The 23,483-nt window shown below is 67.3% G+C and overlaps 1 protein-coding gene across 1 annotated transcript in view; it reads left to right on the top strand.

Annotated features, from left to right (window-relative positions):
- Nucleotides 1-23,483, top strand: part of HSPG2 (heparan sulfate proteoglycan 2) — a gene marked incomplete at its 5' end in the record, with an annotated part of 40,912 nt that overhangs the window by 16,474 nt on the left and 955 nt on the right. Inside the window, 53 exon segments of the mRNA XM_075437278.1 lie at nucleotides 515-741; nucleotides 826-936; nucleotides 1,028-1,128; nucleotides 2,248-2,428; nucleotides 2,779-2,838; nucleotides 3,027-3,149; nucleotides 3,235-3,375; nucleotides 4,606-4,748; nucleotides 4,832-4,967; nucleotides 5,057-5,202; nucleotides 5,291-5,429; nucleotides 5,506-5,660; nucleotides 6,115-6,253; nucleotides 6,387-6,538; nucleotides 6,899-7,037; nucleotides 7,236-7,393; nucleotides 7,619-7,757; nucleotides 7,837-7,988; nucleotides 8,087-8,225; nucleotides 8,299-8,450; nucleotides 8,537-8,675; nucleotides 8,759-8,910; nucleotides 8,998-9,136; nucleotides 9,220-9,371; nucleotides 9,455-9,593; nucleotides 9,684-9,827; nucleotides 9,904-10,038; nucleotides 10,506-10,687; nucleotides 10,768-10,960; nucleotides 11,052-11,231; nucleotides 12,800-13,060; nucleotides 13,148-13,343; nucleotides 13,422-13,519; nucleotides 14,419-14,685; nucleotides 14,754-14,866; nucleotides 14,954-15,101; nucleotides 15,187-15,303; nucleotides 15,563-15,647; nucleotides 15,737-15,881; nucleotides 15,965-16,064; nucleotides 16,155-16,264; nucleotides 16,341-16,449; nucleotides 16,523-16,621; nucleotides 17,505-17,726; nucleotides 18,573-18,805; nucleotides 18,892-19,060; nucleotides 21,011-21,136; nucleotides 21,228-21,281; nucleotides 21,404-21,479; nucleotides 22,372-22,450; nucleotides 22,560-22,630; nucleotides 22,750-22,833; nucleotides 22,899-23,002. Of these exon segments, the coding sequence (XP_075293393.1) occupies nucleotides 515-741; nucleotides 826-936; nucleotides 1,028-1,128; nucleotides 2,248-2,428; nucleotides 2,779-2,838; nucleotides 3,027-3,149; nucleotides 3,235-3,375; nucleotides 4,606-4,748; nucleotides 4,832-4,967; nucleotides 5,057-5,202; nucleotides 5,291-5,429; nucleotides 5,506-5,660; nucleotides 6,115-6,253; nucleotides 6,387-6,538; nucleotides 6,899-7,037; nucleotides 7,236-7,393; nucleotides 7,619-7,757; nucleotides 7,837-7,988; nucleotides 8,087-8,225; nucleotides 8,299-8,450; nucleotides 8,537-8,675; nucleotides 8,759-8,910; nucleotides 8,998-9,136; nucleotides 9,220-9,371; nucleotides 9,455-9,593; nucleotides 9,684-9,827; nucleotides 9,904-10,038; nucleotides 10,506-10,687; nucleotides 10,768-10,960; nucleotides 11,052-11,231; nucleotides 12,800-13,060; nucleotides 13,148-13,343; nucleotides 13,422-13,519; nucleotides 14,419-14,685; nucleotides 14,754-14,866; nucleotides 14,954-15,101; nucleotides 15,187-15,303; nucleotides 15,563-15,647; nucleotides 15,737-15,881; nucleotides 15,965-16,064; nucleotides 16,155-16,264; nucleotides 16,341-16,449; nucleotides 16,523-16,621; nucleotides 17,505-17,726; nucleotides 18,573-18,805; nucleotides 18,892-19,060; nucleotides 21,011-21,136; nucleotides 21,228-21,281; nucleotides 21,404-21,479; nucleotides 22,372-22,450; nucleotides 22,560-22,630; nucleotides 22,750-22,833; nucleotides 22,899-23,002 (7,454 nt within the window).

Raw genomic sequence — 23,483 nt, 5'->3', positions numbered from 1 at the left:
CACTACAATATCCCCACCCCACTATATGCACCCCAATATTTTCACCCCACTATACCCCCCCGATCGCTCACCCCGCTATATGCACCCCAACATGCTCACCCCACAATACCCACCCCCACCCTGATCGCTCACCCCGGTATTTTCACCCCACTATCCCCACCCCAATTTTCCCACCCCACTATATGCACCCCACTATGCCCACCCCCACCTTGATTGCTCACCCAAATATTTTCACCCCACTATACCCACCCTGATCGCTCACCCCGCTATTTGCACCCCACTATCACCACCCCACTATACCCACCCCAATATGCCCACCCCACTATATGCACCCCAATATTTTCACCCCACTATACCCTCCCTGATTGCTCACACCGCTGTATGCACCCCAATATTTTCACGCCACTATACCCACCCCAGTTCACCCACCTCACTATATGCACCCCGACACGCTCGCCCCGCCGTACCCCCCGCTGTGCCCCCCAATACCGATGCACCCCCTGTACCCCCGCAGCTGCGCGCCCGGCTACACGGGCGACCCGACGGCGCGCGGGCAGGCGTGCGTCCCGGCGGGGTCCCCGGTGCCGCTGGCCGTCCGCGTCCACCCGCCGCGCACCACGGCGGCGCAGGGCAGCGCGGTCACCCTGAGGTGCCAGGCCGCCGGCGACCCCCCCTTCTACTACCACTGGGCTCGAGAAGATGGGAGACCCCTCCCCGAGGGCGCCCAGAGCCGGCGGCAAGGTACGGGGGGGGAGCTCGGGGGGACTGGGGACGGGGGTCCCCAAGAGGCGGGGGACGTGGGGTGTCACCCGCTGTGTCCCCCAGGCGAGGAGCTGCACTTCGCCAGCATCCAGCCCTCCGAAGCCGGTGTCTACATCTGCTCCTGCCGCAACCTGCGGCACAGCAACGCCAGCCGCGCCGAGGTCATCGTCACCGGTGGGTCCCGGTCACCAAGCCAGGGTGGGTGGGGGGAGCACAGGGGGGTCGGGGGCGAGGAGCGGGGCTCAGCTCTCCCGTCTCGGCGCAGAGACCCCCGGCAAACCCATCACCGTCACCGTGGAGGAGAAGCGGGTGCAGCGGGTGAAGCCCGGGGCCGACGTCACCTTCGTCTGCACCGCCAAGAGCAAGGTGAGGGGTGGGGGGTGGGGGGCGCAGCGCAACGGGGGGCATGTGGGCACCCTTGGGTGCGCATGGGGATGTGCAGGGCATGTGGGCAGCCCTGGGTGCCTACCCAGCATTATGGATCCCCCTAGCACCCTTGGGTGCCCATGTGCCGCTATGGCACACGCCAACAGCCCTGGGTGCCCATAGAGACATGGAGGGTGCACAGGGACACCCTTGGGTGCCCATGGGGCCATGCAGGGCACGTGGGCAGCCCTGGGTGCCCACCCAGCCCTGTGGACCCCCCCCAGGCACCCCTGGGTGCCCTTGCACCTCTACGGCACACACCGACACCCCTGGATGCCCATGGGGACATGCAGGGTGCACAGGGACACCCCTGGGTGCCCATGGGGACACGCAGGGTACAGGGACACCATTGGTTGCCCATGGGGGCCATACAGGGTGCACAGGCACCCTTGGGTGCCCATGTGGACATGCAGGGCATGGGGACACCCCTGGGTGCCCACCCAGTCCCTCATGGCACACAGACACCCCTGGGTGCCCATGGGATCATGCAGGGCATGGGGACACCCCTGAGTGCCCACCTGGTCCCCCAGGGCACAGACACCCTTGGGTGCCCACAGGACCATGCAGGACACATGGGCACCCCTGGGTGCCCACCCAGCCCTGTGGACCCCCCAAGCACCCTTGGGTGCCCATGTGCCGCTACGGCATACGCCGACACCCCTGGGTGCCCATGGGGACATGAAGGGTGCACAGGGACACCCTTGGGTATCTACGGCGCCGTGCAGGGCATGTGGGCAGCCCTGGGTGCCCACCCAGCCCTGCGGACCCCCCCAAGCACCCTTGGGTGCCCATGCACCTCTATGGCACACACCAACACCCCTGGGTGCCCACCCAGCCCTGTGGACCCCCCAAGCACCCTTGGGTGCCCACGCACCGCTATGGCACACACCAACACTCCTGGGTGCCCATGGGGACGTGCAGGGTGCACAGGGACACCCCTGGGCGCCCACCTCTCCCCCGCGGGTGCCCAGACGGGCATGCTGCCCCCCTCCATCCCCAGCAGACCCCCACCCCGTGCCCATCCCCGCGGCCTCAGGCCTCTCCCTCTGCCCCCGCCAGTCGCCCGCCTACACCCTGGTGTGGACGCGGCAGAACCACGGCACGCTGCCGCCCGGCGCCGTCGACTTCAACGGGATCCTCACCCTGCGCGGCGTGCGGCCCGAGGACGCCGGCGTCTACGTCTGCACCGGCTCCAACATGCTGGACATGGACGAGGGCACCGCCACGCTCTACGTCCAGGGTGAGCCCGCGGGCGCCCGGTGCGGGGGGGGGGTCTGGCGCCACGATGCCAGGGTGATGGGTGGGCTTGGTGCCATGATGCCAGGGTGATGGGTGGGCTTGGTGCCATGATGCCAGGGTGATGGGTGGGCTTGGCATGCAGAAGCCGGGGTGACAGGCGTGCTCACTGCCAAGGTGCTGGGGTGGTGGGCACGCTTGGCACCCAGACACCAGGGTGGTGGGCACGCCCGGTGCCCAGATGCTGGGGTGATGGGTTTACGTGGTGCCCAGAAGCCGGGTGCAATGGGCAGGCTCAGTGCCCAGATGCCAGGGCAATGGGCACCCTCTCCTGAGACCCCCGCCCTCTTGCAGCCCCCTCGAAGACCCAGATGTTTTATGGCCCCGTGGAGTTTATGGAGGGGCACAGGCCGGGTAAGTCACCGCCGGGGGAGGGTCTGGGGGGGTCCACGCTTCCCCCCGCACCCGCTGCACGCCGAGGCTCCACCACGCACCCCGCCGCCAGCCGCGCCACGCCGTCCCCCCGCTTCCCACCGTCCCCACCACCAGCACCATGGGGGGCCCCGGCGTGCCCTGAGCCCCCCCTCCGGGTCTCACCGCAGCCGGCACCGCCGCCACCCCCACCGCCACCGTGGAGCCGGCGCAGCTGAGCGTGGCACCAGGGCAGCCGGCCGAGTTTCGCTGCGTGGTCACCGGCAACCCCCCGCCCACCCTCGAGTGGCTCGGTAGGTGCCCGCCGGGGATGGCGGGGGGACGCACCGGGCTCGGGGACGCGGCGCCCGGGGGTGACGCTGGGCCGTGTCCCCGCAGGCGCGCTGCCGCCGTGGGCGGTGGTCCAGGGCGGGACGCTACGCTTCGGCGCCGTGGAGCCCGCCGACCAGGGGCACTACGCATGCCGGGCGCGCAACAGCGCCGGGCAGCACACGGCACGGGCCTTCCTCCGTGTGCAGGGTGAGCCGCGTCCCTGTTGTCCCCATCGTCCTCGTTGTCCCTGTCATCCCCGTTGTCCCCATGGGCCTCGTTGCCCATCCCCATCGTCCCATCATCTCCCATCATCTCCCATCATCCCCATCGTCCCATCGTCTCTCATCACCCCCCATCATCTCCCATCATCTCTCATCATCCCCATCGTCCCATCGTCCCATCATCTCCCATCATCCCCATCGTCCCATCATCTCCCATCATCTCCCATCATCTCCCATCATCCCCATCGTCCCATCATCTCCCATCATCCCCCATTATTTCCCATCATCCCTGTCACTCCCGTTGCCCCCATCATCATCGTCTACATCATGGCTGTCACCCCCCTCATCCCCATCACCACTATCGTCTGCGTCACCCTCGTTGTCCCCGTCATCCCTCTTACCTCTTGTCCTCATCCCCATGATCCCTGTCACCTCCCATCATCCCCACCATCCATCCCGGTTGTCCCCAGCATCTGCATCATCCCTGTCACCCCTGTTGTCTCCATCATCCCCTTCATCCCCCATTGTCCTTCCCCATCATCCCGTTGTCCCCATCGTCCCCCTCATACCTGTCATCTCCATCGTCCCTGTCACCCCAATTGTCTCCATCATCTCCTTTGTCCCGTTGTCCAGCCCCATCATCCCCACTGTCTTCGTCACCCCTGCTGTCCCCGTTGTCCCCTTCATCCCTGTCACCCTCATCATCTCCATTATCTCCTTCATCCGCCACTGTCCATCCCCATCATCCCATTTTCCCCTTCATCCCTGTCACCCTCGTCACCTCCATCATCCCTGCCATCCCTGTCACCTCCATTGTCTCCATCATCTGCTTCATCCCCCATTGTCCATCACCCCCACTGTCCCCATCACCCCCACTGTCCCCGTTGTCCCCTTCATCCTTTTCACCCCCATTTTCCCCTTCATCCCTGTCACCCTCGTCATCTCCACCATCCCCTTCATCCCTCATTGTCCAGCCCCATCATCCCATTGTCCCCATCGTCCCCTTCATCCCTGTCACCTCCATCATCCCCATCACCCCTGTCACCCCCATCGTCCCCTTCATCCCTGTCACCTCCATCGTCCCCATCACCCCTGTCACCCCCATCGTCCTAATCATCCCTCATTGTCCCCATCACCCCCATCATGCCCATCGTTCCTGTTGTCCCCATCACCCCGCCACCCCCCGAGTGCCACCCTGACCCCCTGCGTCCCGCAGCCGCCGGTGCCCCCCGGGTGCAGGTGAGCCCGGAGCGGACGGAGGTGCAGGAGGGCTCCACGGTGCGGCTCTACTGCCGGGTCTCGGGGTCCCCCGCCGCCACCATCACCTGGGAGAAGCAGGGGGGCACCCTGCCCTCGCAGGTGAGCCGGGGCTGGCACCCGTGGGTGCTCCCGGGGGTCTGGGTGCACCGTGGGCGCTGCTCACGCCCACCCTCGTGCCGCAGTCCCGCACCGAGGGCACCGACATCGCCACGCTGGTCATCCCCACCGTGACGGCGGCCGACGGCGGCGTCTACCTCTGCGTGGGCACCAGCGCCGCCGGCTCGGCGCGTGCCGCCATCGAGGTGGCGGTGCTGCCAGGTGAGGCGGGGGGCCGGGGGTCTCCGGGGGTGGTCTCGGGGGGGGCGTAACCCACCCGGCGTGTCCCCCCCTCATCTTCCTCGCCGCAGGGACGGCGCCGCCCGTCCGCATCGAGTCCTCGTCCCCATCCGTCGCCGAGGGGCAGACCCTGGACCTCGACTGCGTGGTGGCAGGATCGGGCCCCGCCACCGTCACCTGGTACAAGCGCGGCGGGTCCCTGCCCGCCGGCCACCAGGTAGGGCGCAGGCGGGACGGGCAGCGCCGGCAGCACCCCACGTCCTGCCCTGTCCCCTGCTACGTGACACCGATGTCCCCAACCCTAGGTTTCGGGGTCCCGGCTCCGTGTCCCCCACGTGACGGCGGGTGATTCGGGGGAGTACGTGTGCCGGGCGAGCTCGGGGACCACCGTCCGGGAGGCGTCCGTCGTCGTCACCGTCGTGGCTGCGTCCGGCGCATCCTACGGTGAGGCTGGGCTCGGTGGCGCTGGAGGGGACATGCTGGTCCCAGATGGGCCATCACAGCTCCATCCTCCCCGTAGGGCCACCGCCTTCGGGCGTCCCCGTCCGAATTGAGGCGTCCTCATCCACCGTGGCCGAGGGACAGAGCCTGGACCTCAACTGCGTGGTGGCCGGGCAAGGACAGGCCACCGTCACCTGGTACAAGCGCGGGGGGGCCCTCCCGGCCAAGCACCAGGTAGGGGACGCCAGAGGGGGATGTCCCCAAGGGGGGTGGTTGGGGTGGACGCACAGGCCCATGCAAGCTCAGGTGGCCCCATGCAAGCTCAGGTGGCCCCTTGGAAGCCCAGGTGGCCCCATGGAAGCCCAGATGGCCCCATGGAAGCTCAAGTGGCCCATGCAAACTCAGATGGCCCAGGTGGCCCCATGGAAGCCCAGGTATCCCCATGCAAGCTCAGGTGGCCCCCTGCAAGCTTAGGTGGCCCCATGTAAGCCCAGGTGGCCCCATGGAAGCTCAAGTGGCCCACGCAAACTCAGATGGCCCAGGTGGCCCCATGGAAGCCCAGGTGCCCCCATGGAAGTCCAGGTGGCCCTGTGCAAGCTCAGATGACCCATGCAAACCCAACTGGGACTTTTGCAAGCCCCATGGAAGCCCAGATGGTCCTGGTGATCACTGTGTCCCGTCCCTGCAGGTGTCCGGCTCCCGGCTGCGGCTGCTGCAGGTGACAGCGGCCGACTCGGGCGAGTACGTGTGCCGGGTGACCAGCGGTGGCACCACCAAGGAAACTGCTGTCATGGTGACAATCCAGCCGAGCGGGGCCAGTGCCTACCGTGAGTGGGGACAGAGGGTGACAGTGTCAGTGGGAGGTGACCACATGCTGCAGCACCGAGCCATGTCTCTCGTGCCTGTGCCAGCAGGGCTGTGCCCTGGTCACCAGTGTCACCCTCTTGTCTCGGTCCCCAGCGCCGGGCAGCACGACCCCGCTGCGCATCGAGTCCCCGTCCTCCGCCGTGGCCGAGGGCCAGACCCTGGACCTCAACTGCGTCATCACCAGCCCCACGCAGGCCACCGTCACCTGGTACAAGCGTGGGGGGTCCCTCCCGGCCAAGCACCAGGTAGGGGACGCTGAGGGGATGTTCCCGGGGGGGGTGGTTGGGGTTGACCCATGGACCCATGCAAGCCCAGGTGCCCTATGCAATCTCTGGTGGCCCCATGGAAGCCCAGGTGGCCACATGCAAACCCAGGTGGCCCCATGGAAGCCCAGGTGGCCCCATGGAAACTCAAGTGACCCATGGAAACTCAGTTGGCCCAGGTGGCCTCATGCAAGCCTAGGTAGCCCATGAAAGCTCTGGTGTCCCCATGCAAGCCCAGGTAGCCTAAGCAAGTTCTGGTGGCCCATGCAAGCCCAGGTGGCCCCATGCAAGCTCTGGTAGCCCCATGGAAGCCCAAATGGCCCCCGTGTCCCCTCCCCGCAGGTGTCCGGCTCCCGGCTGCGGCTGCTGCAGGTGACAGCGGCTGACTCGGGCGAGTACGTGTGCCGGGTGACCAGCGGTGGCACCACCAAGGAAACCTCCATCATGGTGACAATCCAGCCGAGTGGGGCCAGCGCCTACCGTGAGTGGGGACCCGAGGGGACGGGGACATTACCCATGCGTGGGTGACACTGCCCTGCGGTGTCCCTGGGTCTGAGACGAATCGCTCCCTGGGGAAGCCACCCACGTGCGCGCCCATCCTGGCTTCCCGGGCTCCTGGTGTCCCTCGGAGGGTCACACGTGGTGGTGACCATGGTCTCTAACCTGTCTTGGTCCTCAGCCCCAAGCAGCACAACCCCTCTGCGCATCGAGTCCTCGTCATTGTCATCACCCGTGGCTGAGGGCCAGACCCTGGACCTCAACTGCGTCATCGCCAGCCCCGCACAGGCCACTGTCACCTGGTACAAGCGTGGGGGGTCCCTCCCGGCCAAGCACCAGGTAGGGGACACCAAGGGGGATGTCCCTGGGGAGGGTGGTTGGGGTTGACCCATGGCTCTGTGCAAGCCCAAGTGGCCCCATATAAGACCAGGTGGCCCCATGGAAGCCCAGGTGGCCCATGCAAGTTCTGGTGACCCCATGGAAACCCAAGTGGCTCCAAGCAAGCCCAGATGGCCCCGTGCAAGCTAAAGTGGCCCTGGTGACCACCGTGTCCCCTCCCCGCAGGTGTCTGGCTCCCGGCTGCGGCTGCTGCAGGTGACAGCGGCCGACTCGGGTGAGTACGTGTGCCGGGTGACCAGCGGTGCCACCACCAAGGAGATCTCCATCGTGGTGACAATCCAGCCCAGTGGGGCCAGCGCCTACCGTGAGTGGGGACCAGAGGGGATGGGGGACAGTGGGACCGTGCCAGGGTCCATGGGGTGACCCCCCATTGCTGTCCCCAGCCATTGGTGTCACCCCCCCGCTGCGCATCGAGTCCTCATCCTCCTCCGTGGCCGAGGGACAGACCTTGGACCTCCACTGCATCGTGGCCGGGCAGGGACAGGCCACTGTCACCTGGTACAAGCGTGGTGGCTCCCTCCCGGCCAAGCACCAGGTAGGGGACACCGGAGGAGCGTTTCGGGGTGGAAAAGGGGATTTTTTTGGACCTCTGAGGGGTTTGTGTCCCCCTTCTGACATGTGTCACCTCCCCAGGTGTCGGGCACCCGCCTGCGCATCCCCCAGGTGACGGCGGCCGATTCGGGCGAGTACGTGTGCCGGGTGACATCGGGCGGTGTCACGCACGAGACGTCCCTCATCGTCACCATCCAGACCGGCGCCGGCTCCTCTTACGGTACCGGGGATGGGCGGGAGGTGACACGGGGACGCGATGGGGACACGGTGGCTGACCCCACTGCCGCCTCCAGCCATCGGTGTCACGCCGCCGGTGAGGATCGAGACCTCGTCCGCCGCCGTCACCGAGGGACAGACCCTGGACCTCAACTGCATGGTGGCAGGGCAGGGTCACCCCCACGTCACCTGGTACCGGCGCGGGGGGGCTCTGCCCCCCAACAGCCAGGTGGGACACCGGGGAGGTGGCATCACCCCACAGGGCACGGCCCCGCGTCATGTCGCTGATGTGTCCCCAACTTGTCACCTCCCCAGGTGTCGGGCACCCGCCTGCGCCTTGCCCAGGTGGCGGTGGCCGATTCGGGGGAGTACGTGTGCCGGGTGACCCTGGGGACCGTCACGCAGGAGGCGTCTGTCATCGTCACCGTGCCCGCCGGCGCCGGCACCTATTACCGTGAGTGCAAGCAAGAGGGCGGCGCTTGGGGACAGACGGGTGCCACCTCGGCGACAAACGTCCCCTTCCCCTGTCCCCCCCAGCCTCCGGCGTCTCCCAGCCCCTCCGCATCGAGTCCTCGTCCTCGGCCATCGCCGAGGGACAGACCCTGGACCTCAACTGCGTGGTGGCAGGATCGGGCCCCGCCACCGTCACCTGGTACAAGCGTGGCGGGTCCCTGCCCGCCGGCCACCAGGTAGAGCGCGGAGCGGGGGGGTCACCCTGAATTTGTCCCCTCGCCTGCTCTCTGGCGCTGATGTGTCCCCGCGTTGTCCCCTCCAAGGTGTCGGGCACCCGCCTGCGCATCCCGCAGGTGACGGCGGCCGATTCGGGGGAGTACGTGTGCCGGGTGACGTGGGGCGGCGTCACGCAGGAGACGTCCCTCGTCGTCACCATCGATGACGGAGCCGAGCCAGCCCGCCGTGAGTGCCACCCTTGGGGGGACGGGTCCCCACCGGCGCCGGGGGACGGGCGGGGACATTGACCCTTCACTCTGCCCACGCAGCCGCCGGCCTCACGCCGCCCATCCGCATCGAGTCCTCGGCATCCTCTGTCACCGAGGGACAGACCCTGGACCTGGACTGCGTGGTGGCCGGCCAGGGACAGGCCACCATCACCTGGTACAAGCGTGGTGGGTCCCTCCCGGCCAAGCACCAGGTAGGTGGGGACACTGGTGGGGTTGGGGACAGGGGCTGTGGGTGGCCAGCCGATGCCACCACCCCCTGCCATCGCGTCCCCAGGTTGTGGGGTCCCGCCTGCGGCTGTCACAGCTCTCGGTGGCCGATTCGGGGGAGTACGTGTGCCGGGCAGACATGGGCAGTGTCTCCCGCGAGGCCACCGTCACTGTCACCGTCACCTCCCATGACAGCTCCAGCTACCGTGAGTGTGGCTACAGGGCGATAGAGGACACTGGAGGGAAATGGGGGCCATGGGTGACCTCGTGGCTTCCCTGTCCCTTTGTCCCTGCAGGTCTGCAGAGCCCCATCATCTCCATCGACCCTCACAGCATGGCGGTGGCACCGGGCGAGGATGCCACCTTCAAGTGCCGCGTCCACGACGGCGCCCGACCTGTCAACATCACTTGGCGGATGGGACCTGGCCAACATCTCCAAGGTATGGGGTGGTCCCAGGGGTGGCCCCGGCGCAGTCTCCAGGGTGGCCCTGGTGTTGACAGCTTCTCCCTGCCCAGACAATGTGAAGATCAGCACCAACGGCTCGGTCATCTCCATCACTGGAGCCCATGTGAGCAACCAGGGTGCCTACCACTGCGTGGCCTCCAACCGCTTTGGCGTCGCCAGCAGCGTCGTCAACCTCCTGGTGCAAGGTGCGAGGTGGCTGGGCTGGCCCTGTCCCTGTCCTCATGTGCCGCTAAGGTGGTGGTGTCCCCATCGCCATCCCCATGTTGACATCCCTCGTGTGCTCTGGGTCCTCCTCGTGTAGTATTTTCCCCATCCCTGCATCCTCTCCATACTTCAGGTGCTCCTGGAGTGATGATGTCCCCATCCCTATGTCCTCCATGTGCTCCAGATGCTCCCGAGGTGGTGGTGTCCCCATCCCCATCCCCATGCTCATGTCCTGCATGTGCTCTAGATGCTCCTGGGGTGGTGGCGTCCCCAACCCTCGTATTCTCCGTGTGCTGCAGATGCCTCTGGGCTAATGATATCCCCATCCCCGTGCTGATGTCCTCCCCATGCTCCAGATACCCCCAGGGCGATGGTGTCCCCATCGCAAGGCCAACGTCTTTAGTGGTGGTGTCCCCATCCACACGCTGATGTCCTCCCCCTTCTCCAGGTGCCCCCACGGTGTCGGTGATGCCACCAGGCCCCGTGACGGTGAAGGAGGGCAAATCCCTCAGCCTGGAGTGCCTTGGCCGTGGCGAACCGCGACCGCTGGTGCGCTGGAGCCGGCTGGGCTCCCGGCAGAAGGTGGAGCACCAAACGCTGCTGCACATGGACAGCCAGGCCATCCTGCAGGTGAGCAGGGCACCCCGGGGTGCCGCGGGGTGCCGGTGTGTGCCCGGTGCTCACCACCCACCCTGTCCTCCCTCCACCAGCTCTCGCCAGCCAAGCCGGAGCACGCCGGGACCTACGTCTGCACGGCACACAGCGCCTTGGGCTCGGCGCAAGCCCGGGTGGACGTCAACGTGGAGTCGGCGCAGCGGCACCCCGGTGCCCCCGAGGTCACCGCGCCGCCCACCGTCACCGTGGTGGCTGGGGACACCGCCACGCTGCACTGCACGGCCAGAGGTACGGGGAGGATGGAGAGCGGTGGCGGGCGAAGGGTGTCCTGCTGCGGTGGCCTGACGCCACGGTGATGGGCACCGGTGCTGCCCCGTAGGCGAGCCGGCGCCCCGCATCGAGTGGTCGAAGCTGCGGGCACCCCTGCCCTGGCAGCACCGGGTGGAGAACGGCAGCTTGGTCATCCCCCGCGCCGCGCAGCAGGACTCGGGCCAGTACATCTGCAACGCCAGCAGCCCCGCCGGCTCCGCCGAGGTCTTCGTCACCCTCGACGTGGAGAGTAAGGGGTGGCAGGGGAGCAGGGTGCCCCTGGGTCCCTTTGGCCATCTCCACCGTCTCCTTTGCCCCCGCTGTTGCCGTCGCCCATCCCTGGCTCCTCTCCGTCCTTCCTCTGTGTGTGGCCACCTCCGTCACCGCCTCCACCCTCCCATCTAGCCCTTCCCCATGGATCCATCCTCGCTCCAGCCCAGCAGCCATCCTCCCTTCCATTGCCCCTCAAGCTCCATCAACCATGGATGTGTCCATCTGCTCGTCCCATCCCTGTGCACACCTATCTCCACTTCTGCTCTCTTCTCCATCCTTCCCCTACTCCTGGATCAGTCCATTGCTCAACCATCCCAGCTCACACCCATCTCCTCTCACACCCCTCCATCAATCTCTTCCTCATGGATTCATCCATCTCTCATCCATCCCAGCTCACACCTATCTCCCCATCTCCTCTCACACCCCTCCATCAGTCTCTTCCTCATGGATTCATCCATCTCTCATCCATCCCAGCTCATACCCATCTCTCCATCTCCTCTCACACCCCTCCATCAATCTCTTCCTCATGGATTCCTCCAGCTCTCATCCATACCCACTCACACCCATCTCTCCATCTCCTCTCACACCCCTCCATCAATCTCTTCCTCATGGATTCCTCCAGCTCTCATCCATCCCAGCTCACACCCATCTCCCTATCTCCTCTCACACCCCTCCATCCATCCATCCATCCCTTCCTGGTGGATTCATCCATTACTCAACCATCCCAGCACATGCCCACCTCTCCCATCGTCTAACTCCTCCATCCACCCCTTCCTGGTGGATTCATCCCAGTTCACCCATCCCAGCACTCACCCATCTTTCCATCTTCTCTCAAACTTCTCCATCCATCCCTTCTTTGTGGATTCATCCCAGCTCACACCCATCTCTCCATCTCCTCTCACACGCCTCCATCCATCTCTTCCTTGTGGATTCATTCATCATTCAAGGCCAGGTTGGACGGGGCTTTGAGCAACCTGGTCTAGTGGAAGGCATCCCTGCCCATGGCAGGGGGGTTGGAACCAGATGATCTTGGTCCCTTCCAACCCAAACCAGTCTATGATTCTGTGATTCGTGCCAGCTCACGCCCATCTCTCCATCTCTGCTCATGCCCCTCCATCCGTCTTTTCCTTGTGGATTCATCCACCTCACCCACCCCAGCACACATGTATTTCTCCATCTCCTCTCAAGCTCCTCCATTGATCCCATCAATCCATCTATTTCTTCCTTGTGGATTCACCCATCACTTGTCCTTCCCAGCTGACATCCACCTCTCCATGTCCTCTCAATCTCATCCATCCATCCATCCATCCATCCATCCATCTCTTCCTTGTGCATTGGTCCGTCACTCATCCATCCCAGCTCACATCCACCTCTCCATCTCCTCTCACACGCCTCCATCCATCCCTTCATCTCTGGTCCATCCGAACATGCGCCCACCTCCATCTCCACCCAGACCCTCCAACCGATGTCCTCCTAGCCCTGTTGACCCATTCGTTGCCCCATCCTGGCTGCGGCCGGGTGCTGATGGACCATCCACCCCCGCAGCGCCGCCGTACGCCACCAGCCTGCCGGAGGAGACCACGGTGCGTGCCGGTGACGCGCTGCAGGTGCAGTGCCTGGCCCATGGCACCCCGCCGCTGCTCTACGCTTGGGACAAGGTCAACGGCAGCCTCTCGGCACGCGTCGTCCACCGCGCTGGCCTCCTCCGCATCAGCCCGGCGTTGCCGGCCGACACCGGCACCTACCGCTGCCTCGTCACCAACCGCGTCGGCACCGCCGAGACCTTCGCCCGCGTGGCCGTCCATGGTGAGCCCCCCTACCCCACAACGGGGACGCCGTGCGCCGGGGATGCCCGTGCCACCGGGTACCATCAGGGCTTTGCATCCCGCCCAGGGGATGCTGGTGACGGTGAGGACGGCGGTGGTGGCCCCTTGACTGTCCGGGTGACACCGGGGAGCCTCGTCAAGGGGGTGGGCAGCACCGCTGAATTCGCCTGCGCCGTCTCCGGAGACCCCCGGGCACGCCTGGAGTGGCTGAAGGACGGCGGGGAGCTGCCCCCCTCCCACAGCGTGCGGGACGGGGTGCTGCGGTAAGGAGGGGGGGCGGGGCGGTGGGGACCGCCCGCCTGCCCCCCGCGGGGTCCCACACCCCGGCTGTGTCCCCGCAGGATGCCGGAGCTGGCGTGGGGCGCGCAGGGGGTGTACGTGTGCCGGGCCCACGCCCCGGGCGGGCAGGCGGAGGACAGGGCCACCCTCACCGTCCAGGGTAGGAGCAGCGCCCGCGCCCCGGGGGCATGGGCACCCCCCGACCTGTCCCCACGGACAGTGACACCCTGGGACCCCCACCTCCCCAGCCCCGTGGGCACCCACTGACCCCGCTCCCCTGTACCCGTGGGCACCCACTGCTCCCCCGTTTCCCTACACCCAAGGCTCCCTGGTGCCCCCCAACTCTCCCCAAACCCATGAGCACCCCAGTCCCCCTGTTTATTCCGACACCCACGGGCACCCCCCAACTCCCCCCATGCCCACGGGCATCCCGGTACCCCTCATTTTCCCACATCGGTGGGGTTCCCCTCTCTTCCTACGCCCATGGGCACCCCAATACCCCACATCTCCCCACACCCATGGGCACCCCAACATCCCCAATCTCCCCCCCATGCCCATGGGCATCCCGGTACCCCTCATTTTCCCATATTTGTGGGGTTCCCCTCTCCTCCTGCGCCCATGGGCACCCCAAAACCCCTCATCTCCCCACACCCATGGGCACCCCAACACCCCCAATCTCTCCCCACACCTGTGGGCACCCCAACACCCCTAGTCTCTCCCCATGCCCACGGGTACCCCAACACCCCCATCTCTCCCCCCACCCACAAACACCCTGGTACCCCCGATCCCTCCCCATGCCGGTGGGTACCCCGATACCCCAGATCTCTCCCCATACCCCCAGGAACCCCAACACCCGCAATTTCTCCCCGTGCCCGAAGGCGTCCTGACACCCCCAATCTCTCCGCACACCCACGGGCACCCCGATGTCCTCAACATCTCCCCGTGCCCACAAGCACCCCGTTTCTCCCCATCTCTCCCCCCTCCGATTGGCACCCCGAGCCGCGATGCCTCGCCCATGCCGGGAGGGCACCCCAAAACCCCGCTATCCCCCCCCCCAAGCTCTCCCCAGGGCCCTGATCAACATCCGGACGGCGGTGCAGACGGTGCTGGCAGGGACGGCGGTGGAGCTGGAGTGCCTGGGCTTGGGCGAACCCCGTCCCCACGTCACCTGGAGCAAAGTGGGGGGCCGGATCCGGCCCGGGGTGCTGGTCCGCGCCGGCACCCTCACCATCGAACGGGTGGAGCGGGCGGACGCCGGGCAGTACCGCTGCACCGCCGCCAACGCCGTGGGCACCGTCCAGTCCCACGTCATCCTCCACGTGCAAGGTGGGGATGGGGACACGGGGGGTCACGTGGTGTCACCACGGGGTGGTGACACCTCCGTGCGTCCCCAGCCGCCCCCCACATCGCCGGGCAGCCCGAGGTGAAGGAGGTCTCAGTGGGCTCGGCGGCCGTTTTGCCGTGCTTGGCGTCCGGCTTCCCGGTGCCGGAGATCACCTGGAGCAAGGTGAGGTGGAAGATGCAGGGATGAGGTGCGGGGGGTGGGGGGCACCCTATGGGTGCTGACCCTCCCCCTCCCTGGGTGCTGCCGCAGCTGGAGGGGGAGCTGCCGGCGGGTGCCAGGGTGGAGGGGAACGTCCTGACGCTGCCGGCCGTGCGCCACGAGGACGCCGGCGTCTACGCCTGCGCCGCCGCCAACCGCCGCGGCCAGGAGACGGCTTACTACGTCCTCAAGGTCCGAGGTGAGGACGGACGGACAGACGGACATGGTCGGGGGGGGTGGGGGTGATGGACCCCCACCCCTCCTGACCCCCCCTGTCCCCGCAGAGCGCCTGGTCCCCTACTTCGGGCAGTCGCCCCGCTCCTTCCTCCCCCTGCCCACCATCAAGGATGCCTACAAGAGGTTTGAGATCCTCATCACTTTCCGACCGGACGCGGCCGATGGTGAGCGCCAGCGGGACCCCCCCGTGCCCCCCCCGTGCCCCCCCTGTGCCCCCCGCCACGTCCCCTCCGTCCTTTCCCTCGCCATCCCTCCCTCCATCCTCCCCTCTCCCTCCTTCAGCTCTCCTCTACTCACCCCAGCCGCCCCCCCGTCTCCTTGGGGGGGGTTTCCCCTCCATCCCGGGGGTGTTTTGGGGTCCCCCGGGATGCGACCCCCCCCTGGGTGGGTGCCATCACGCCTGACCCCCCTGCCACCCCGCAGGGCTGCTCCTCTACAACGGGCAGCGGAAAACCAGCGGCGCCGACTTCATCTCCTTCGGCTTGGTGGGCGGGCGCCCCGAGTTCAGGTGAGACCCGCGAGTGGGTGCTGCGGGTGCTGCGGGGTGTCAGCACCCACCCACACCCATCGTACCCCCCCCCCCCAAAAAAAAATCAGGTTCGATGCCGGTTCGGGCATGGCGACCATCCGGCACCCGACACCGCTGCGGCTGGGCGAGTACCACACGGTCCGGCTGCTCCGCAACCTCACCCGGGGCTCGCTGGCGCTGGACAGGCACCCCCCGGTCAACGGGACCTCCCAGGTATGGGGTTTAGGGTGGGTGGGCTCCGCGTTGGGTGGGGGTCGGGGTGCCGCAGGTGGGCACCCACCCGCTTGCGCCCGCAGGGGAAGTTTCAAGGGCTGGATCTGAACGAGGAGCTGTACCTGGGGGGTTACCCCGATTTCGGCGCCGTGGCGAAGACGGGGCTCAGCCGCGGCTTCGTGGGTGAGCGGTGGGGTTTGGGGGGGCCGCAGGGTGGCGGGGGCCCGAGCAGCGCGTCACCGTCCCCCCCCCCCCGTCTCTGTCCCTCCGCAGGCTGCGTGCGCCAGCTCCGCATCCAAGGGGAGGAGGTGGCATTTGGGGACATGGACCTGCGGGCGCACGGCGTCACCAGCTGTCCCACCTGCCAGGACCGGCCATGTCAGGTGAGGCTGCAGGTGACACCCACCCATCGCTCCCCGTCCCCACCCGTCGCTGACACCCGTGTCACCCCCCCCTCAGAACGGCGGCGTGTGCCACGACGCCGAGAGTGGCACCTACGTCTGCCGCTGTCCCCACGGCTTCACCGGCACCCACTGCGAGTACTCGCAGGCTTCGCACTGTCACCCAGGTAGGTGCCCGCCCCGCGGGGACGTCACCCGGTGTCCCTCCCCGCCGGGTGCTCACGGCGTGTCACCCCGCAGAGGCGTGCGGGGCCGATGCCACCTGCGTCAACCGGCCGGACGGGCAGGGCTATACCTGCCGCTGCCACCTCGGCAAGGCCGGGGAGAGGTGCACCGAGGGTGAGCGCGGCCGGGGACGTGGTGACGGGGCTGGCACCACCCTGGGGACGCAGCGACGGGGTGGGGAGCACCCTGGGGACACGGACACGGGGCTGGGACCACCCTGGGGAGATGGGGACATGGCTGGGGACCACTTTGGGGACATGAGCGTGGGGCTGGGGACTGCTCCAGGGAGATGGGGACACGGCTGGCACCACCCTGGGGAGATGGGGACATGGCTGGGGACCACCTTGGGGACATGGGCGTGGGGCTGGGACCACCCTGGGGAGATGGGGACATGGCTGGGGACGACCCTGAGGACACAGGCACAGGGCTGGGGAGCACCCTGGGGAGATGGGGACATGGCTGGGGACCACCTTGGAGGCACAGGCATGGGGCTGGGACCACCCTGGGGAGGTGGGGACCACCCTGGGGAGATGGAGGTGGGGTTGGCACCACCCTGGGGAGATGGGCACCACCCTGGGGACATGGGCATGGGGCTGGGACCACCCTGGGGACATGGGCGTGGGGCTGGGACCACCCTGGAGAGATGGTGACGTGGCTGGGGACCACCCTGGGGAGATGGGCATGATGGGAACAGAGGACGGGGTCCCACCCTGGGGAGATGGGCACCATGGAGACAGAGGATGGGGTCCCACCTCGGGGAGATGGGCACCACGGGGATGGAGGATGGGGTCCCACCCTGGGGAGATGGGCACTCTAGGGATAGAGGGTGGGGTCCCACCTCGGAGAGATGGGCACCGTGGGGATGGAGGATGGGGTCCCACCCTGGGCAGGTGGGCACCATGAGGATGGAGGACGGGGTCCCACCTTGGGGAGGTGGGCACCGTGGGGATGGAGGATGGGGTCCCACCAGCCAGATACTGATTTGTGGGTGCCGCAGGTGAGGTGGTGAGCGTGCCATCCTTCGGTGAAGCGGGCGCCTTCGTCTCCTACCCACCCCTCACCAACGTCCACGACGAGCTGCGGGTGGAGGCCGAGTTCCTGCCGCTGGCACCCGACGGGCTCCTGCTCTTCAGCGCCGGCAAAGCCGCCCCCGTCGAGGACTTTGTCGCCTTGGCCATGGCTGGCGGCCACCTCGAGTTCCGCTACGAGCTGGGCTCAGGTGGGCTGGCGCGGTGACAGGGGTCCTGGTGGCACCGGGGACCCCGGGTATAGGTGGGGTGACCTGGCATTACTGGGGTCCACTGGTGTCTTTGGGGTTCCCGAGCCACAGTAGGGTCCCTTGGTGTCACTGGGGTCTCCTGGCATCACCAGGATCCCCTGGAGCCACTGGGGTCCCCAAGTGTCACTGGGGTGTCTTGGTGTCACTCAAGTCTCTTGGTGTCATCGGGGCCCCCAAGCATCACTGGGGTCCCCAAATGTCACTGGGGGTCTTCTGGTGTCATTGGGGTCCCCAAGCATCACTGGGGTCCCTGAGTGTCACTGGGGGTCCCTTGGTGTCATTGGGGTCCCCCAGCATCACCAGGATCCCCTGGCACCAGTGGGGTCTCCATGTGTCACCAGGGTCCCTTGGCCTCGTTGGGGTCCCCAGGTGCTGCCAGGGTCCCTGGGCATCGGTGGGGTCCCTTGGTGGCACTGGGGTCTGCTGGCGTGGTGGCACTGGGGTCCCCTGGCATCACATCCCTGGGGTCCCCTGGGCGTCACTGTGGTCCCCTGGCATCCCTGGGGTCCCCTGCCATCACCTGGGTCCCCAGGCACAGCCGGTGTCCCCAAGCATCCCTGGGGTCCCCTGCCATCTCCTGGGTCCCCAGACACTGCCGGTGTCCCCAAGCATCCCTGGGGTCCCCTGCCATCACCTGGGTCCCCAGACACTGCCGGTGTCCCCGAGCGTCGGTGGGGTCCCCTGGTGTCCCCGGGGTCCCCTGTCACCACTGCGGTCCCCAAGCATCCCCCTGGGTCCCCGAGGAGCCCCGGTGTCCCCCGTGACGCCGCCGTCCCGTCCCCGCAGGCCCGGCGGTGCTGCGGACCCCCGACCCGGTGACGCTTGGCCGCTGGCACCGGGTGACGGCCGAGCGGGTGCACAAGGACGGGACGCTGGCGGTGGATGCCGCCGCCCCGGTGAAACGCTCCTCGCCCGGCAAGAGCCAAGGCCTCAACCTGCGCACCCCGCTTTACCTGGGGGGCACCGAGCCCCCCCTGCGCCCCCCGACCAACGCCTCCTTCCGCGGCTGCATCGCAGAGGTCAGACCCCCCCCCCCCAAACCCCGCACCGCGGGCGCTGGGGTCCCCTCGCTTGACCCCCCGCCGCCATCTTGGCGTCCCCCCAGGTCTCCATCAACGGGAAGAGGCTGGAGCTGTCGGAGGGCTTCGTGCGGAGCCGCGGCGTGGGGCAGTGCGGGGGGAGCGCGGCCTGCGCGCCCGCCATGTGCCTGCACGGGGGCCGCTGCCTGCCCGGGCCCCCCGCGCCCCGCTGCCGCTGCCCGCCCGGCTTCGGCGGTGAGCGGGGGGCACACGCGTGTGGCGCGGGGCGCGGGCGTGGGCGTGGGCAGGCGTGCGCGCTGCGGGCGGGCGTGTGTGCGCACTGTGCGGGCGTGTGCGGTGTGCGGGCGTGCTGCACACGCGTGTCTGCGCGTGTGTGCGCTGCGCGCGTGCGTTGTGCGTGCGGGATGCATGCGTGTGCGCTGCACGTGCGTTTGTCGCGTGCGTGGGTGCTGTGCATGTGTGGTGCGCATGCGTGTGTGCTGCACACGCGTGATCTCCATGCGCACATGTGCGTTGTGCGTGTCTGTGCGCTGGGCGTGCGTGTGCGCCTGCGTGCTGTGCGTGTGTGCGCTGTGCTTGCATGTGGGGTGCATGCGTGTGTGCTGTGTGTGCGTGTGCCATGCATGTGTGTGCTGCATGTGCGTGTGCTGTGCGTGTGCTGTGCGTGTGTGCGCCCTGTGCGTGCATGTGTGTGCCCTGCGCGTGCATTTGTGGCTTGCATGCATGTGTGCTATGCGTGCGTGTGTTGTGTGTGTATGCTGTGCATGCTTGTGTGCTCTCTGTGTGCACATGTGTTGTGTGTGTGCATGTGCATTGTACATGTGTGTGCACGTGTGCATGTGTGCGTGCTGCAGGTGCATGTGTGCTGTGCACTCGTGTGCTGCATGTGCATGTGTGATGTGCATGTGTGTGTTGTGCATGCGTGTCTGCGCGTGTGTGCTCTGTGTGCGTGCGTGTGGGATGCATGCGTGTGCGCTGTGCATGCGTTTGTGGTGTGTGTGTGCTGCACGTGTGTGCTGCAGGTGCACTTGTGCTGTGCGTGCGTGTGCACTGCACACACGTGTCTGCACACGCGTGATCTCCATGCACACATGTGCGTTGTGCTTGTCTGTGCGCTGGGTGTGCGTGTGTGCGCTGTGCTTGCGTGTGGGGTGCATGCGTGGGTGCTGCATGCGCGTGTCTGTGCGTGTGTGCTCTGTGTGCACGCATGTGGGTTGTGCTTGCGTGTGGGGGGCATGCGTGTGTGCTGTGTGTGTGTGTGCCATGCGTGCGTGTGCTGCATGTGCGTGTGTGCTGTGCGTGTGTGTGTGCATGTGTGTTTGTGTGCATGTGCATTGTACATGTGTGTGCTATGTGTGCATGTGTGGGTGCTGCGGGTGCACGTGTGCTGTGCACGCGTATGCGCTGCGCATGCATGTGTGATGTGCACGCGTGTTGTGCCTGCGTGTCTGCGTGTGTGTGCGAGCACTGTGCGTGCTTGTAGTGTGCGTGTGTGTGTGCGTGTGCCGCACATGCGTGCCACATGTGCGTGCGCGCTGTGCATGCGTTTGCGCTGTGTGTGCATGTGCTGCGCGTGTGTGTGTGCTGTGAGTGCATGTGTGTGCCACGCATGCGTGTGCTGAAGGTGCATGCGTGCTGTTCGTGTGTGCTGTGCATGCGTGTGTGCTGCAGGTGTATGTGCTGTACATGTGTGTGCCCTGTGCATGCATGTGTGCACGTGTGTGCGCTGTGCATGCTCTGCGCATGTGTGCCCTGTGCGTAGGTGTGTGCTGCGTATGCACACAGGCTGTGCACGCACGCCCATGCGCTACACGTGTGTGCTTCACGTGCATGCCGTGCGTGCAAACATGCAGCGTGCGAGCGGGTGCATCTGCTGCGCGTGTGCTGTGCGTGCGCCGTATGACGTGTGTGCGCCCGTTGGCGCGCCTGCCGGGGTGCCGTGCACACACGTGTGCAGCGTGGGTGCAGTCTGCAGGCGGGTGCATCCCCTGCGCGTGCTGCATGCACCCGTGTTACGCACGGGCGCGGTTTGCACACGTGTGTCGGTTCTGAGTGCACACATGTCCACGCGTGCACTGCGTGTGCCGTGTGCGTGGCGTGCACGAGCGCGTCCCGCGTGCTCCCCGTCTCCGTGCCCGCCTTGCACGCGTGTGCCAGGCCGGACCCCCCGCGTGTCCCCCCCAGGGCCGCGCTGCGAGCGGGAGCAGCCCCCGTGCCCGCGCCCCGACGCCTGCCTGCACGGCGGCACCTGCGACGACCACGGCGCCTGCCGCTGCCCGCCGGGCTACGCCGGGGCCCGCTGCCAGCACCGTGAGTCGGGGGACGCTCGGGGACGTGGGGGGACACGGGGGGGTGGGGGGGACACACACCCCCCCTGTCCCCAACCCCGTCTCGCCCGCAGGCGTGGCGCTGGCGGAGCCGGAGCAGGACTGGCAGGAGGGCAGCGGGGGCGGCGGTAGGTCCCGCACCCCTTCCTCGCCCCCCCCGTTTTGTCACCCAAGATGATGCCGCGGGGGTGGCAGCTGGGGTGGCCCCCCCACCCTCACCCCCCCACCCTCACCCCCCCTCTCCCCACAGACGCCCCTGGACAGTTCAGCGCCGCGCTGCGGGACGGCTCCTACCTGGCCCTGCCCGGGCACCTCTTTCCCCGCGGGTGAGTGACGCTGGGGACGGGGCACCCCTGCCCGGGGTGCTGCACCCCCCCACCCCCCCAGCGCTGCGCCCTCCCCGGGGGCTGCACCCCTTCCCGTGGCGTTGCACCCATGCAGCGTCACACCCGTCGCAGCGTCGCAGCCTTCCCACCATGTTGCACCCGTGATGGCTTGGCGCCTTTCCGGGGTGCTGCACCCCTTCCCGCAGCGTTGCACCCCGACTGCAGTGTTGCACCCACCCCAGCATCGCACCCGTCACAGCATTGCAGCACCCATCATGGCTTGGTGCCTTTCTGGGGTGCTGCACCCCTTCCCGCAGTGTTGCACCCATGCAACGTTGCACCTACTGCAGCGTTGCACCCTGACTGCAGCGTTGCACCCATCACAGCATTGCACCCATCGCAGCTTTGCACCCTGACTGCACCTTTCCGGGGTGCTGCACCCCTTTCCGCAGCGTGGCACCCATCGCAGCGTTGCACCCTTCCCACAACTGCACCCATCAGAGCGTCGTTCCCATTGCACCCATCGCAGTGTTGCACCCGTCGCAGCGTCGCAGCCTTCCCACCATGTTGCACCCCTTATGGCTTGGCACTTTTCCGGGGTGCTGCACCCCTTCCCACAGCATTGCACCCATGCAGCATCGCACCCACTGCAGCGTTGCACCCACTGCAGCGTTACACCCATCACAGCATTGCACCCATTGCAGCTTTGCACCCTGACTGCACCTTTCCGGGGTGCTGCACCCCTTCCCGCAGCGTGGCACCCATCGCAGCGTTGCACCCTTCCCGCAACTGCACCCATCCCACCGTCCCACCCCGGGGTGCTGCACCCCTCGGGCTGTTGCCCCCACCCCTGGGTGCTGTGCCCACCCCACCGTCCCCCTTCTCCTCGCAGCCCACCCGAGGCGGCCGAGACCATCGAGCTGGAGCTGCGGACGGGCAGCGCCGAGGGGCTGCTGCTGTGGCACGGGGCGGTGAGCGGGGCCGGGGGGGCACCGCCGGGGAGGGGAGCGGGGCGCCGAGCCCCCGAGGGTGGGGGTCAGGGTGCCCCCCCACCCGCTCACCACCCCGCTGCGCCCGCAGGAGCCCGGCGAGGGAGGCAAAGCCAAAGACTTCGTTGGCCTGGGCTTGAAGGACGGGCACCTGGTGTTCAGGTGAGCGGGGGGACACGGTGACACCCCCGGGTGCCCTGTGCCACCCCCGGGGTGCCCCCCGCCACCCGCGGGTGCCCCTGCGCTCAGCCCGTGCCCCCCCCCCCCCCCCCCCCCCGCAGCTACCAGCTGGGCAGCGGCGAGGCCACCATCGTCTCCGAAGACCCCATCAATGACGGCGAGTGGCACCGGGTGACGGTGACCAGGTGGGTGGGGGTCGGGGAGGGGGTCGGGGGGGGTCGCGGTGCAGGCGCTGACGGGTGCCGTGCAGGGAGGGCCGGCGCGGGTGGCTGCAGGTGGACGGTGAGGAGCCGGTGAGTGGGGAGTCACCAGGAGCCAACGTCATGGCCAACACCCAGGGCAACGTCTACGTGGGTACGGTGGCACCCGGGGGACATGGGGTGGGACATGGGAGGGGACACATGGTGGGACATGGGTTGGTCACAGGATGGGACATGAGGTGGGTCACATGGGATGGGACATGCAATGGGACACATGGTGGGACATGGGGTGGACACGGGATGGGACATGGGGTGGGACGCATGGTGGGACAGGGGTTGGACACAGGATGGGACATGCAATGGGACATATGGTGGGATGGACACAGGATGGGACACATGGTGGGACATGGGATGGGACATGAGATGGGACATGGGATGGGGCACATGGTGGGACACAGGATGGGCCATGGGGAGGGACACATGGTGGGACATGGGATGGACAGAGGATAGGACACAGGATGGGACACATGGTGGGACCTGGGATGGACACGGGATGGGATATGGGATGGGACACAGGATGGGATGCATGGTGGGACATGGGATGGGACATGGGGTGGGACACATGGTGGGACATG

This window comes from Opisthocomus hoazin, chromosome 16 (assembly GCF_030867145.1).
Source record: "Opisthocomus hoazin isolate bOpiHoa1 chromosome 16, bOpiHoa1.hap1, whole genome shotgun sequence".
NCBI classification, from domain to species: domain Eukaryota; kingdom Metazoa; phylum Chordata; class Aves; order Opisthocomiformes; family Opisthocomidae; genus Opisthocomus; species Opisthocomus hoazin.
Note: the sequence above shows the minus strand (reverse complement) of the source record. Positions and strands in the feature narration are given on the sequence as shown.